The sequence below is a fragment of the Scyliorhinus canicula genome, chromosome 5 (assembly GCF_902713615.1).
Source record: "Scyliorhinus canicula chromosome 5, sScyCan1.1, whole genome shotgun sequence".
NCBI lineage: Eukaryota > Metazoa > Chordata > Chondrichthyes > Carcharhiniformes > Scyliorhinidae > Scyliorhinus > Scyliorhinus canicula.
In genome coordinates this window covers 45800243-45815229 of record NC_052150.1, presented here as the reverse complement: position 1 = coordinate 45815229, position 14987 = coordinate 45800243, and the positions used below count along the sequence as shown (strand labels likewise).

The 14987-nt window shown below is 43.5% G+C and overlaps 1 protein-coding gene across 4 annotated transcripts in view; it reads left to right on the top strand.

The window, feature by feature from the left end:
• Positions 1-14987, top strand: part of LOC119965944 (lysine-specific histone demethylase 1B) — a 160758-nt gene that overhangs the window by 81298 nt on the left and 64473 nt on the right. For all 4 annotated transcript variants that reach the window (XM_038796978.1, XM_038796976.1, XM_038796979.1 and 1 more), the window contains 2 exons: positions 4095-4266; positions 7967-8094. In XM_038796978.1, the coding sequence (XP_038652906.1) occupies positions 4095-4266; positions 7967-8094 (300 nt within the window). The remainder of the gene's footprint in view (positions 1-4094; positions 4267-7966; positions 8095-14987) is intronic.

Sequence of the window (14987 nt, the reverse complement as noted above, 5' to 3'; positions counted from 1 at the left end):
TTTCTATTAATTAACCAATCCTCTATCCATGCTACTACTTTACCCTTAATGCCATGCATCTTTATCTTATGCCAGCAACTTTTTGTGTGGCACCTTGTCAAAGGCTTTCTAGAAATCCAGATATACCACATCCATTGGTTCCCCATTATGTACCGCACTGGTAATGTCCTCAAAAAGTTCCACTAAATTAGTTAGGCACGACCTGCCCTTTATGAACTCATGTTCTGTCTGCCAAATGGGACAATTTCCATCCAGATGCCTCGCTATTTCTTCCTTGATGATAGATTCCAGCATCTTCCCTACTACTGAAGTTAAACTCGCTGGCCTATAATTACCCGCTTTCTGCCGACCTTTTTTAAACAATGGTGTCGCGCTTGCCAATTTCCATTCCGCCAGGACCACCCCAGAGTCTAGTGAATTTTGGTAAATTATCACTTGTGCATTTGAAATTTCCCTAGCCATCTCTTTTAGCACTCTGGGATGCATTCCATCAGGGCCAGGAGACTTGTCTATCCTTAGCCCCATTAGCTTGCCCATCACTACCTCCTTAGTGATAGCAATCATCTCAAGGTCCTCACCAGTCATAGCCTCATTTCTATCAGTCACTGGCATGTTATTTGTGTCTTCCACTGTGAAGACCAACCCAAAAAACCTGTTCAGTTCCTCAGCCATTTCCTCATCTCCCATTATTTAGACTCCCTTCTCATCCTCTGAAGGACCAATACTTACCTTAGCCATTCTTTTTTGTTTTATATATTTGTAGAAACTTTTACTATCTGTTTTTATATTCTGAGCAAGTTTACTCTCATAATCTATCTTACTCTTCTTTATAGCTTTTTTAGTAGCTTTCTGTTGCCCCCTAAAGATTTCCCAGTCCTCTAGTCTCCCACTAATCTTTGCCACTTTGTATGCTTTTTCCCTCAATTTGATGCTCTCCCTTATTTCCTTAGATATCCACGGTTGATTTTCCCTCTTTCTACCGTCCTTCCTTTCTGTTGGTATAAACCTTTGCTGAGCACTGAAAAATCACTTGGAAGGTTCTCCACTGTTCCTCAACTGTTTCACCTTAAAGTCATAAAGCTCCCAGTCTACCTTAGCTAGCTCTTCTCTCATCCCATTGTAATCTCCTTTGTTTAAGCACAAAACACTAGTGTTTGATTTTACCTTCTCACCCTCCATCTGTATTTTAAATTCCACCATATTGTGATCGCTCCTTCCGAGAGGATCCCTAACTATGAGATCATTAATCAATCCTGTCTCATTACACAGGACCAGATCTAGGACCGCTTGTTCCTGCGTAGGTTCCATTACATACTGTTCTAGGAAACTATCGCGGATACATTCTATAAACTCCTACTCAAGGCTGCCTTGCTCAACCTGGTTAAACCAATCGACATGTAGATTAAAATCCCCCATGATAACTGCTGTACCATTTCTACATGCATCAGTTATTTATTTGTTTACTGCCTGCCCCACCATAATGTTACTATTTGGTGGCCTACAGACTACTCCTATCAGTGACTTTTTTCACCTTACTATTCCTGATTTCCATCCAAATAGATTCAACCTTATCCTCCATAACACTGATGTCATCCCTTACTATTGCCCGGATGTCATCCTTAAATAACAGAGCTACACCACCTCCCTTACCATCCACTCTGTCCTTCCGAATAGTTTGATACCCTTGGATATTTAACTCTCAGTCTTGACCATCCTTTAACCGTGTTTCAGTAATGGCCACTAAATCATAGTGATTCACGATGATTTGCACCATCAACTCATTTACCTTATTCCGAATACTACGAGCATTCAGGTAAAGTACACTTATGTTGGCTTTTATACCTCTGTTTTGAATCTTAACACCTCGTTCAGTAACCTCTCCTCAGTTATATTTCCTCTTAACGTTTCTCCTAATTTTGCTTGTCGTTGAATCCATATCTTCATGTAACAACCTGCTGCATCGCTTACCATTTACATTTTTACTTCCCGTTTTATTCCTTTTAGTATTACTAGGCCTATTCACTGAGCTCTCCTCAATCACTGTACCGTGTACTGTCGCCCTTTTTAATTTTTGACTATTGCTTCTCTGCCTTACTGCCTTTTATTTCTGACCCTGTTTTATGACCTTCCGACTTCCTGCATTGGCTCTCCCATCCCCCTGCCACATTAATTTAAACCCTCCCCAACAACTCTTGCAAATCCCCCCCTCCTCCCCCCCCCCGGACATCAGTTCCAGTCCTGCCCAGGTGCCAGGTGCAGACCGTCTGGTTTGCACTGGTCCCACCTCCCCCAGAACCGGTTCCAATGCCCCGGGAATTTGAATCCCTCCCTCTTGCACCATCTCTTGAGCCATGCATTCATCCTATCTATCCTGACATTCCTACTCTGACTAGTTCGTGGCACAGGTAGCAATCCTGAGTTGATTAACTCCCCTCCTAACTTCCCAAGGCCTATTCACAATGTACAAGGCACAGGTCAGGATTATTATTGAATACTTTCTACTTGGATGGGTGTGACTCGAAGCAGCACTCCAGAACTTCAACACCATTAAAAACATATCTGTCCAATTAATCGGCGCCCTATCCATCACCTTAAACATTCACTTCCTACACCACCGATGCACATTGGCAGCAGTGTGTGCTATATAAAAGATGCACTGCAACTCACCCAAGTTCTTTTCACAAATCTACAGGGGCAAAAGGTGCTTGCAACACTACCAACTGCAAGTTTCCTTCCAAGCCCCACACCATTGTGACTTGGAACTATATTGCTGTTCCTGCACTTTAACTGGAGGAAATTCTAGAACTCCTGTCGTAACAATACTGTGGGAGTACCTGAAATGGATGGACTCCAGTTGTTTAAGAAGGTTATCACCTTCTTGAGGCCATTTAGGGACGGACAGCAAATGATGGTCTTGCCAGTGACACCAACATCCCATAAAAGAATATTTTTACAAAAAAATCTCTTTACTCCATTTCACATAATTGCTGAAATTTACAGCAAGTTGTTTATGATGAAAAAGTTTTTTAAGGCAAAGATTGATCTCTGAGCTGTGCAAATATTTTCCTTTGCAGTATTACAATCCCAGACCAGACCCCAACATTGGCTAGGATAGTGGACAGAAACTACAATGTTTTATTTTAATTTTGTAAGACTGTGAGGAAAAAATAAGGTTCAGGAGTGATTTCATGCAAAATAGGGATATGGCATATTAAAACAAATTTATTACTAACACAATATTAAAATATCTTTAACAGTACACAAGAAAATAACTTACAATTACCCCTTAAACAATGCTGACGTACAGTGACAATAATCCTCAACTGCTATCTTTATTTCCATCTCTGATCCCAATCCATTTTTAAATACAGTTAGCACTCCGGAATATTTGTTGTGCAGAGTTGTCCTGAATATGCCACTTTGAGAAAGAAAAATCTTTTTGAGATTGCTTTAAAGAAAGAGACCTGACAACCGGTTAGAATAATGCAGAATCCCTGGTTGGATTTCTTCAGAAACTGCTGCTCAGTTTGCTTTCCACCCACAGACTAAAACTGAATCTCAACACCTGACTGCTTCAATCCTTGGTTCCTCTCATTAACTATAGCATCTTACTAGATTGAACACAATGACTCTAACCAATCCACAGGGAAAACCTCTTAATATGAATACAAATCCATTAGCCCACACTTTTACAATGCTTTAATTGTACCTTTGACACCCAAAAAGCCCAGCAGCAGAGACATAGAGGAATGAGCCCAGATGTTGCTTTACTGTTCCTCTTCCATGTTGACCATTGTTTGTATGTCACTGAGTTCTTTGCTTTTTCTTCCTCTTACTTCTTGCCACCTCCCCCTATTGATTGAGTAGGAAACTGCTAACATGAGCAGACACTTTGCAATCATGTGGGGCAGCACTTTGCAATGACAGCAACCCGCATTATTGCATCATCATGTAACATGGAACCGTTGTCTCTGTCCTAAAGGTAGTAATTGTAGACATTTACATACATGCAGAAGTTCTAATTTTATTTGATGCTATACACATTTTTTTGTTTAAGCTTTGTTGAATTCTTCTGAAATTATTTTCTACTGCAGATTGGAAGTAAAATGCACAAATTGAGGGATAGGTGTGACCTCATAGAAGAAGGTGGAAGGGTGGCTGATCCCACCATTGACAAATGCATTGATTTCCATTTCAATGCCATGCTGGATGTTGTTGCGGAATGGAGGAAGGACAAGAAACAATTCCAAGATGTTCCTCTTGGAGGTGGGTTGTCTTCAATCTGACTTTCATGAATACGTTTTCAAGTTCAGAGTTAGTGGAACTAGTCCTTGAAAGTTCCAACACATGTGGGAAATAAAAGTCATGACACCATGCTGGGGATTTCATATTTGTTTAGAAACCTCTAAAGTCTAAATATTGCAACCCAAGTTTCTATATGTACTTAACAAATTTGGAATTTTGAGAAATCTTTTTTAAAAAGTGCCCAAGAAATTTTTATTGCATATTTGTTATGTTATTACCCATCACAAATTTTACAGGAAGCAGGCCCAACTCTGGGTGAATAATGTGGATTTAATAGTGTTGATGAATTTTAACAAGGCTCAATTCTGTACATGTACAAACCATTTTTATTCTTTTCAGATGAAATTGGGAATTGTATACATTTTTCTCTTTTATCATGCCCTATCCCTTTCCACATTGCATTTTATTGTATTATTTAAAAAAAATGTTTTTATTGAGTTTTTGTGGTATACAAATCAAGGATAAGCGTGGACAAACAGTAGGAGACAGTGGCTAAAGAAAAATATTTACACATCGGTCAGTTTCAGTTATTTACATACATACATCGTGGTGGTTCTTGCATTATTTACAGTGGTGGTTACGATTTCCTGTTTTTCGTTTCTCAGTAGTTATTTGTTTGGTTCTGGCTGTTTTCCCTGCATTTAGGAAGGCAAATGCAATGTGAGCATTTATGTCGTGAGGTGCTGGAATACAAGACCAGGGATGTTCTTCTGAGGCTGTTTAAGTCTCTGGTCAGATCCCATTTGGAGTATTGTGAGCAGTTTTGGGCCCCGCATCTAAGGAAGGATGTGCTGGCCTTGGAAAGGATCCAGAGAAGGTTCACCAGAATGATCCCTGGAATGAAGACCTTGTCATATGAGGAACGGTTGAGGACTCTGGGTCTGTACTCGCTGGAGTTTAGAAGGATGGGGGGGGGGTCTTACACAGGATACTGCGAGGCCTGGATAGAGTGGACGTGGAGAGGATGTTTCCACTTGTAGGAAAAACTAAAACCAGAGGACACAATCTCAGATGAAAGGGACGCACCTTAGGACGAGGAGGAATTTCTTCAGCCAGAGGGTGGTAAATCTGTGGAACTCTTTTCTGCAGTAGGCTATGTAGGCCAAATTACTGAGTGTCTTTAAGACAGAGATAGATAGGTTCTTGATTATTTAGGGGATCGGGTTATGGGGAAAAGGCAGGAGAATGGGGATGAGAAAAATATCAGCCATGATTGGATGGTGGAGCAGACTCGATGGGCAGAGTGGCCTAATTCTGCTCCGATGTCTTATGGTCTTATACTACTTCTCATGCTAGTTTTGTTGAGCATGGTTGGGTTCCATGTCCACCCCCCGTCCTTGCTGTGTAGTGGCTAGCCTCTCCTGTTTTTTGACTTCTCCGATATTGGCTACAAACAGGTCTTGGAACAACCGAGTGAATGGCTACGACCCTCGGATGGTGAATTTAATTTTCTCCATTTGGAGAAATTCCGATAGGTCAGATGCCAGTCTGCAGCTTTGGGGGTGCTGCTGACTGCCAGCGGAACAGGATTCTTCGGCAGGACATTTGCGAGGCAAAGGCAAGGACGTATGGCAGTACAGAACGTGAAAAATAAGCATAAGCATTAAGAGTCTCTTCCTGTGGGCTCTTCATAGTTGTCCCTGCTGTCGCTTCTCTAGTTCTTTCTCCGAGACGAACTTGTTGTATCCGCCGGGGCCGTGAAGATATGCTCCCTGCCTTGGAGCGTGACCCAGAGTTTGGTTCCTGGATTTTTTTCCGCTGGAGTGGCTGCTATTTAGCATTTTTCTCTTCTCGGTGTGTTGTAGTAGTAGTGTGGGGATGTTTTCTTTGGTATTTGCGGCTTTTTTGTGCAAAAAGAGTCTATTTTTCAGGTTTGTGGGAGGAAAGCTACCTGATGTGTGATTTCTCAGCACATCCCCGTCACCAGAAGTCCCCCACTTCGTTGCATAATAACATCTATCTAAGGAGCTCAAGTATACGATGTTTTAAATGAGATTTTTAGATGTCAAATGAAATAACAATTTTTAAGTAAGACAAGGTTCTCAGTATGTTGTCTGTTTTCAGTTGCAAAAAGGAAAGAATGTACATTTCGGCTGAAAACTTGAAGGTTCAAGAGGCTACTGTACATCTTGCATTCTTGTTCATTGATCGACTGTCTCTCACTGCTCCTTTGGACAGTCCTTTGGTTCATCAGTATGTTTCCATATTTGCCCTTCTACCTAATTAAGGAATGTTTATTTGTCTTGCATGCAGCTAATGCCTTTGTGAAGGACTCATAACCATTTTTATTCTAATTCCCATGTAGCCTTTATAATTCTAAAGGATTAATGGAGGTATATTTTAGTCATAGTCATGGAGTGATAGTTTTACAGTACAAAAAGAGGCCCTTCAACCCATTGTGTCTGCGCCAGTCATCAAGCACCTATCTATTCTAATCCCACTTCGGTTATTTGAAAATCTCCAAGACTTGAATAAATGTGTAAATTTTCAGATTATTTCCCTCTGGAATTAGTGTTTATGTATATGTTGGATCATGCTTTTAGCTTTAATCAGCTAAAATTAGTTCCATTGGTTTACCAAATACTGATTATTGTGACTGAGTTGTTAAACTCTTTGTGAGTTGAACTTGACTGCGGATAAGAGATGGTTGGCTATGCTATCCCAACTTGATATTTAAAAACAAAACAAAAGCGGAATATTACAGATGCTGGAAATCGGATAAAAAACAGAATATGTGGAAGAGCTCAGCAGATCAGGCAGCATCTGTGGAGGGTGAAATAGCTCTTCAGATCGATAATCTTGCAACAAACCTGGGAAAAGTTTAAAAATTGAATCAATTTTCAAATTGATAACAGAGAGGGTAGAAAAAGATCAATGTGAGAGTCTGTAATAGGATGGCAGATGAGGGACTAAATGGTGCAAGACAAAGGCATAACTTAAAAAAGATGTTTCTTACGGAGACGTGAATGGCAGAATGATGAATAACTGCTGTAAACAAACAAAAACAAGAGTGAAACCAAAAGCTGAGGAGAAATGGAACAAAATGGGACAGAGATTATGGTCTGAAATTGTCGCACGCCATACTTAATTGGTCCTGAAGACTGCAAATTCCCTATCAAAAGATTAGGTGCTGTTTCTTGAGTCTAAATTTCCCTGCAAGAAGCCAAGGACAGAGAGGTTGGCGTGCGAGCAAGTTGAAGGCTGTAAATGACAGGTGACCAGAAACTCTAGGTCACGTTTGTGGACTGAATGGATGTATTTTGCAAAGCAGTCGCCCAATCTGTATTTGGTTTCCCCAGTGTAGTGCAGACCGCATTGTGAGTAGTAAAAATGGTATCATCACTTGAAAAAAGTACTACATGTCTTTTATCTGGAAGGAATGTTTGGAGTCTTGGGCAGTGGAGAGAGAGGAGGTAAAATAGCAGTTGTTGTATCTCTTGCACTTAGAAGGAAAGGTATGGTAAGAACAGGAACAGTGTTGAGGATGACTGAAGAGTGTGTGTTGAAGTGGGAATGGTCCCTTCTGAATGCTCAATGGGTTGGGGAAGATGTGTTTGGTGGTGTTGTGCAAGGTCAGATAGAAATGGCAGAGGATGGGTGACATGTTCCATACAGATGTTGGTGAATAACAAAGATGGCAATTTTTTTTTTCTTTATGTAGAAAAGATTGAGGAAATCTACCAAACTTTTGTTCAAGAATCTGGAGTCCAGTTCAGCGAACTAGAAGCCAAAGTGCTACAGTTTCATCTTGGTAATCTTGAATATGCTTGTGGTAGTAATCTGCAGCAGGTAAGAAACTAATTATTAATTAATCTTCTGCATACTATAGGAAAATATGATCAATAATAGACAACGCTGATTTTAGTAAAAGCAGTAATTTTGCCAATGAACAATATTCTTGCGGTATTGTGCATCATGAAAATTCAGTGGCGGGATTCTCTGATCTTGAGGCTAAGTGTTGACGCCTTCGGAAACGCCATCCCGTTTCCCGACGGCGTCAACACGGCCCCAGGATTAGCAATTCTGGCCCCTACAGGGGCCCAGCATGGCGCTGGAGTGGTTCACGCCACTCCAGCTGCTGATCCGGCCGGGGATTGCGGGCACGGGCAATCCCACCGGCGGAAATTCCGCACATGTCAGGGGAAAGAAAACTAACAGGCAGACAGTGCAGGGATCCCTCGTGGCCATTCCCCTTCAAAACAAGTATACCGTTTTGGATGCTGTTGGGGGGGATGACCTACCGGGGGAAGGCCCCAGCGGCCAGGTCTCTGGCACTGAGTCTGGCTCTGGGGCTCAGAAGGGAAGGGGGGAGCATAGAAAAGCAATAGTAATAGGAGATTCAATGGTTAGGGGAATAGATAGGAGATTCTGTGGTCGCGAGCGAGACTCCCGAAAGGTATGTTGCCTCCCGGGTGCCAGGGCCAGGGATGTCTCTGATCGTGTCTTCAGGATCCTGAAGGGGGAGGGTGAGCAGCCAGAAGTCGTGGTGCACATTGGTACCAACGATGTAGGTAGGAAAAAGGGTGTGGAGGTAATAAACAAGTTTAGGGAGTTAGGCTGGAAGTTAAGGGCCAGGACAGACAGAGTTGTCATCTCTGGTTTGTTGCCGGTGCCACGTGATAGCGAGGCTAGGAATAGGGAGAGAGTGCAGTTGAACACGTGGCTGCAGGAATGGTGTAGGAGGGAGGGCTTCAGGTATTTGGATAATTGGAGCGCATTCTGGGGAAGGTGGGACCTGTACAAGCAGGACGGGTTGCATCTGAACCAGAGGGGCACCAATATCCTGGGGGGGAGGTTTTCTAGTACTCTTCGGGAGGGTTTAAACTAATTTGGCAGGGGAATGGGAACCGGATCTGTAGTCCAGCAACTAAGGTAGACGATAGTCAGGACGCCAAAGCACGTAGTGATGCAGTGGGGAAGGTAACAATGACAAAGGAGAGTACTTGCAGGCAAGGAGATGGGTTGAAGTGTGTATACTTTAATGCAAGAAGCATCAGGAATAAGGTGGGTGAACTTAATGCATGGATCGGTACTTGGGACTACGATGTGGTGGCCATCACGGAAACTTGGATAGAAGAGGGGCAGAAATAGTTGTTGGAGGTCCCTGGTTATAGATGTTTCAACAAGATTAGGGAGGATGGTAAAAGAGGTGGGGGGTGGCATTGTTAATTAGAGATAGTATAACAGCTGCAGAAAGGCAGTTCGAGGGGGATCTGCCTACTGAGGTAATATGGGTTGAAGTTAGAAATAGGAAAGGAGCAGTCACCTTGTTGGGAGTGTTCTATAGGCCCCCCAATAGCAGCAGAGATGTGGAGGAACAGATTGGGAAACAGATTCTGGAAAGGTGCAGAAGTCACAGGGTAGTAGTCATGGGCGACTTCAACTTCCCAAACATTGAGTGGAAACTCTTTAGATCAAATAGTTTGGATGGGGTAGTGTTTGTGCAGTGTGTCCAGGAAGCTTTTCTAACACAGTATGTAGATTGTCCGACCAGAGGGGAGGCCATATTGGATTTAGTACTTGGTAATGAACCAGGGCAGGTGATAGATTTGTTAGTGGGGGAGCATTTTGGAGGTAGTGACCACAATTCTGTGACTTTCACTTTAGTAATGGAGAGGGATAGGTGCGAGCAACAGGGCAAGGTTTATAATTGGGGGAAGGGTAAATACAATGCTGTCAGACAAGAATTGAAGTGCAGAAGTTGGGAACATAGGCTGTCAGGGAAGGACACAAGTGAAATGTGGAACTTGTTCAAGGATCAGGTACTGCGTGTCTTTGATATGTATGTCCCTGTCAGGCAGGGAAGAGATGGTCGAGTGAGGGAACCATGGTTGACAAGAGAGGTTGAATGTCTTGTTAAGAGGAAGAAGGAGACTTATGTAAGGCTGAAGAAACAAGGTTCAGACAGGGCGCTGGAGGGATACAAGATAGCCAGGAGGGAACTGAAGAAAGGGATTAGGAGAGCTAAGAGAGGGCATGAAAAATCTTTGGCGGGTAGGATCAAGGAAAACCCCAAGGCCTTTTACACATACGTGAGAAATATGAGAATGACTAGAGTGAGAGTAGGTCCGATCAAGGACAGTAGCGGGAGATTGTGTATTGAGTCTGAAGAGATAGGAGAGGTCTTGAACAAGTATTTTTCTTCAGTATTTACAAATGAGAGGGGCCATATTGTTGGAGAGGACAGCGTGAAGCAGACTGATAAGCTTGAGGAGATACTTGTCAGGAAGGAAGATGTGTTGCGCGTTTTGAAAAACTTGAGGATAGACAAGTCCCCCGGGCCTGACGGGATATATCCAAGGATTCTCTGGGAAGCAAGAAATGAAATTGCAGAGCCGTTGGCAATGATCTTTTCGTCCTCGCTGTCAACAGGGGTGGTACCAGAGGATTGGAGAGTGGCGAATGTCGTGCCCCTGTTCAAAAAAGGGAATAGGGATAACCCTGGGAATTACAGGCCAGTTAGTCTTACTTCGGTGGTAGGCAAAGTAATGGAAAGGGTACTGAGGGATAGGATTTCTGAGCATCTGGAAAGGCATTGCTTGATTAGGGATAGTCAGCACGGATTTGTGAGGGGTAGGTCTTGCCTTACAAGTCTTATTGAATTCTTTGAGGAGGTGACCAAGCATGTGGATGAAGGTAAAGCAGTGGATGTAGTGTACATGGATTTTAGTAAGGCATTTGATAAGGTTCCCCATGGTAGGCTTATGCAGAAAGTAAGGAGGCATGGGATAGTGGGAAATTTGGCCAGTTGGATAACAAACTGGCTAACCGATAGAAGACAGAGAGTTGTGGTGGATGGCAAATATTCAGCCTGGAGCCCAGTTATCAGTGGCGTACCGCAGGGATCAGTTCTGGGTCCTCTGCTGTTTGTGATTTTCATTAACGACTTGGATGAGGGAGTTGAAGGGTGGGTCAGTAAATTTGCAGATGATACGAAGATTGGTGGAGTTGTGGATAGTGAGGAGGGCTGTTGTCGGCTTCAAAGAGACATAGATAGAATGCAGAGCTGGGCTGAGAAGTGGCAGATGGAGTTTAACCCTGACAAGTGTGAGGTTGTCCATTTTGGAAGGACAAATCTGAATGCGGAATACAGGGTTAATGGTAGGGTTCTTGGCAATGTGGAGGAGCAGAGAGATCTTGGGGTCTATGTTCATTGTTCTTTGAAAGTTGCCACTCAAGTGGATAGAGCTGTGAAGAAGGCCTATGGTGTGCTAGCGTTCATTAGCAGAGGGATTGAATTTAAGAGCAGTGAGGTGATGATGCAGCTGTACAAAACCTTGGTCAGGCCACATTTGGAGTACTGTGTGCAGTTCTGGTCACCTCATTTTAGGAAGGATGTGGAAGCTTTGGAAAAGGTGCAAAGGAGATTTACCAGGATGTTGCCTGGAATGGAGAGTAGGTCATACGAGGAAAGATTGAGGGTGTTAGGCCTTTTCTCATTAGAACGGAGAAGGATGAGGGGCGACTTGATAGAGGTTTATAAGATGATCAGGGGAATAGATAGAGTAGACAGTCAGAGACTTTTTCCCCGGGTGGAACACACCATTACAAGGGGACATAAATTTAAGATAAATGGTGGAAGATATAGAGGGGATGTCAGAGGTAGGTTCTTTACCCAGAGAGTAGTGGGGGCATGGAATGCACTGCCTGTGGTAGTAGTTGAGTCGGAAAATTTATGGACCTTCAAGCGGCTATTGGATAGGTACTTGGATTAGGGTAGAATAAGGGAGTGTAGGTTAACTTCTTAAGGGCAGCACGGTAGCATTGTGGAAAGCACAATTGCTTCACAGCTCCAGGGTCCCAAGTTCGATTTCGACTTGGGTCACTGTCTGTGTGGAGTCTGCACATCCTCCCCGTGACTGCGTGGGTTTCCTCCGGGTACTCCGGTTTCCTCCCACAGTCCAAAGATGTGCAGGTTGGGTGGATTGGCCATGACAAATTGTCCAAAATTCTATGATTAACCTAGGACAAAAGTTCGGCGCAACATCGTGGGCCGAAGGGCCTGTTCTGTGCTGTATTTCTCTATCTATCTATGTGCGGTGTCTCCCTTGGTCGCGCCGGCCCCGACCCAACATGGCGCAAGAGTGCTGGCGCGGAATAAAGGAGGCCGGGAGACAGTGAGGCCGGCCCGTCGATCAGTGGGTCCCGATCGCGAGCCAGGCCACATTGGGAGTCGTCGTCTCTCTTTCCCCCCCCCCTCCCCCGGCCAAAACAGGCCACCATCCAACCCTTCAACCCTTCTCGTCGGCTCAGAGCAGGTTAGAACAGTGCCAGCGAGACTCTTTTTTTTTTTGTTACGGCCGATCGGCCCATGCGGGCCAGAGAATCGCGGGGAGCGGCCCCCGAGCAGCGCCACGCTGACCCCAGTAGCGCCGATTCTCCGCTCTCAAACGCGTCGGGGTGGCGTGGCACGATTCGCGCGGTCTGCCAGCGATTCTCCGACCTGGCGCGGGATCAGAGATTCCCACCCCCTGTATTGTTCTTCAGCTAAAGCTTACCTACATTTCTCCTTTTCTCCTAGAAAAATTAAATAATGTTAATTAGATGGTATGAAGTTGAAACACCGCTCAACCAACGAGATACAGCGTTTATAGCTGCAGCATTTCCAGTGATCAATAATTTGTACTTTTGGGGGTCTTAAAATATAGAAATAGTAGGAAGGGGTGCTTGTGACTGAAAGCACAAGGTTTTTTCTGCAAGATGTAAGAGCAGTGGTAAGTGGAAGGTGTACTTTGGGTGGAGTGATGGAATCTGAGTAAATTGAATGTGGGGCAGCTGGAATGGTATGCTGGCATCTGTGATCATTGAGAGTTGTCAAGAAGGAGGAGTAAGCATGGGGAGTTATAAAAGCTACAATGGGGTGCCTTGGATTTGTTGGTAAAAGAAGGCTGAAATATGACAGTATTTTATAGAGGGGAGGTTGGAGCAAGCTGGAGCCAGTAAGCTACCTTCAATTCTACCCTGCATCCCATAACCTTTGAAATATCAGTTAGTCAGCACTGGTCTTGGTGTTGTCTTTGTTGTTTAAAGTATTCAACAATTCATATCTTTAGACTTTATCTTAAAAATTATGGTATAAACATGCTGCATGGTTCAAACAGTGAAGACCTGCTATCCTGGGCAGAAAGCTGCAAGAAACTGTTTGCATCTTGTCCTCGGCAGCTTTCATGTTAACTCTCTCTGATCCAGGAATTATTTTGTAAGTTTGTTTTAAAATGTTCTTAATATGACTTTATTAGTGCAGTACCTGTCTTTAAAGAACTTGAAGCCAGTTCCCAGATTATAGCGTTTCTTGGAGTGAGTATGGAGTGGTGAGAGAGCAATGGTTATCTGGAGGCAGGCCTGTAGTTGGGTGATGGCACTGATTCACTGGCCAAGGCAAAAATGTTAATGGGCAAAATCAGAGGTAGTAAATTCTTGCATTGAGCAAGATGTTTGATTTTCACTGTTGGGTAAATGGAGCTGGTGAGAACAGCATTACCTGGGCCTGGCAAATAAGCAACTTGAGGAACTAGAACTGGAACAACTAAGAAAAATTTAATCACTAAAAGGACTTTAGACACTGAAAGAAAATTAAGCAGTTTGACGACAGCCCACTGACCATTTCAGATGGGTACAATTATGGGACATGTGCAGCATTAAAGGATGCCTCATCACTGACTGAATAGCAGAAGCCTCCGGCTTCAACATCACTCAAAAACTGTTGACAACACTAAACCAAATCTGCATAGGCCATGGATGATGAGACCATCTCCTCCTCGAGTGCGATTATGGCTGTAAGTCGATCTCATGGAACACAGCACATCAATCTGTCCATTAATATCCATTGTGGGTGGCGTCTCATTCTCCCCGTGACGCCTTTCGACATCACCGTATGAATAGTAAAACTTGACGCCCCATAAGCTTTTCCTTTCTTATGGAAGTAGCATTTTTGATTTGTATGTCTTTCTACTATTGTGGTGATGCTTATTTGAACCAGGTCTGTAGACAAGGCTTTATACTAACTGGGCCGGAGAAAGGGGAGTGTTTGGGTGATGGAGATGTTGAAATCCAAAGAGAAACGTCAAGGCAACAGTGTGTTGATGTGGCTAAAGGTGAATAGGGTAGAACAGGAAGTGACAGAGTTTAACAGTAATTGTGCAGCATCGAGTATGGTCATTGACTTTCGGATAATTTGGGATGCCCTGATGTTGCAAAACCCCCAATGTAAATGCACTTCTTTTTTTATATTGCTAGCTTTCAGTTGAAAACGCCTGATTGAGGACCCTCGCCCAATTCAACCCTCCAAATTGTTTGTCATCTGCATTTGAATGCTGCATGAGTTTCTTGATTTTCGTCCTGATGCCTAACCAAAATGTAATCCTGAATCAGTTCCGTCAATTTAGCTCCCCAATTCCATTTCAGTTGTTAGTAACTGAAATTGGTTCTGGTCAGTGTCCTCCTTTTCGTTAACGGACTTTTAAAAAAATGTAATAATTTAAAATTATTTTTTCCAATTAAAAGGCAATTTAGCTTGGCCAATACACCTAATCTGCGCACCTTTGGGTTGTGGGGGTGAAACCCATGCAGACACTGGGAGAATGTGCAAACGCCACACGGAAAGTGACCGAGGGCCGGGATCGAACCTGGATCCTCAGCGCCTTAGGCAGTAGTGATAACCACTGTGCTGCCCTATATCTTTG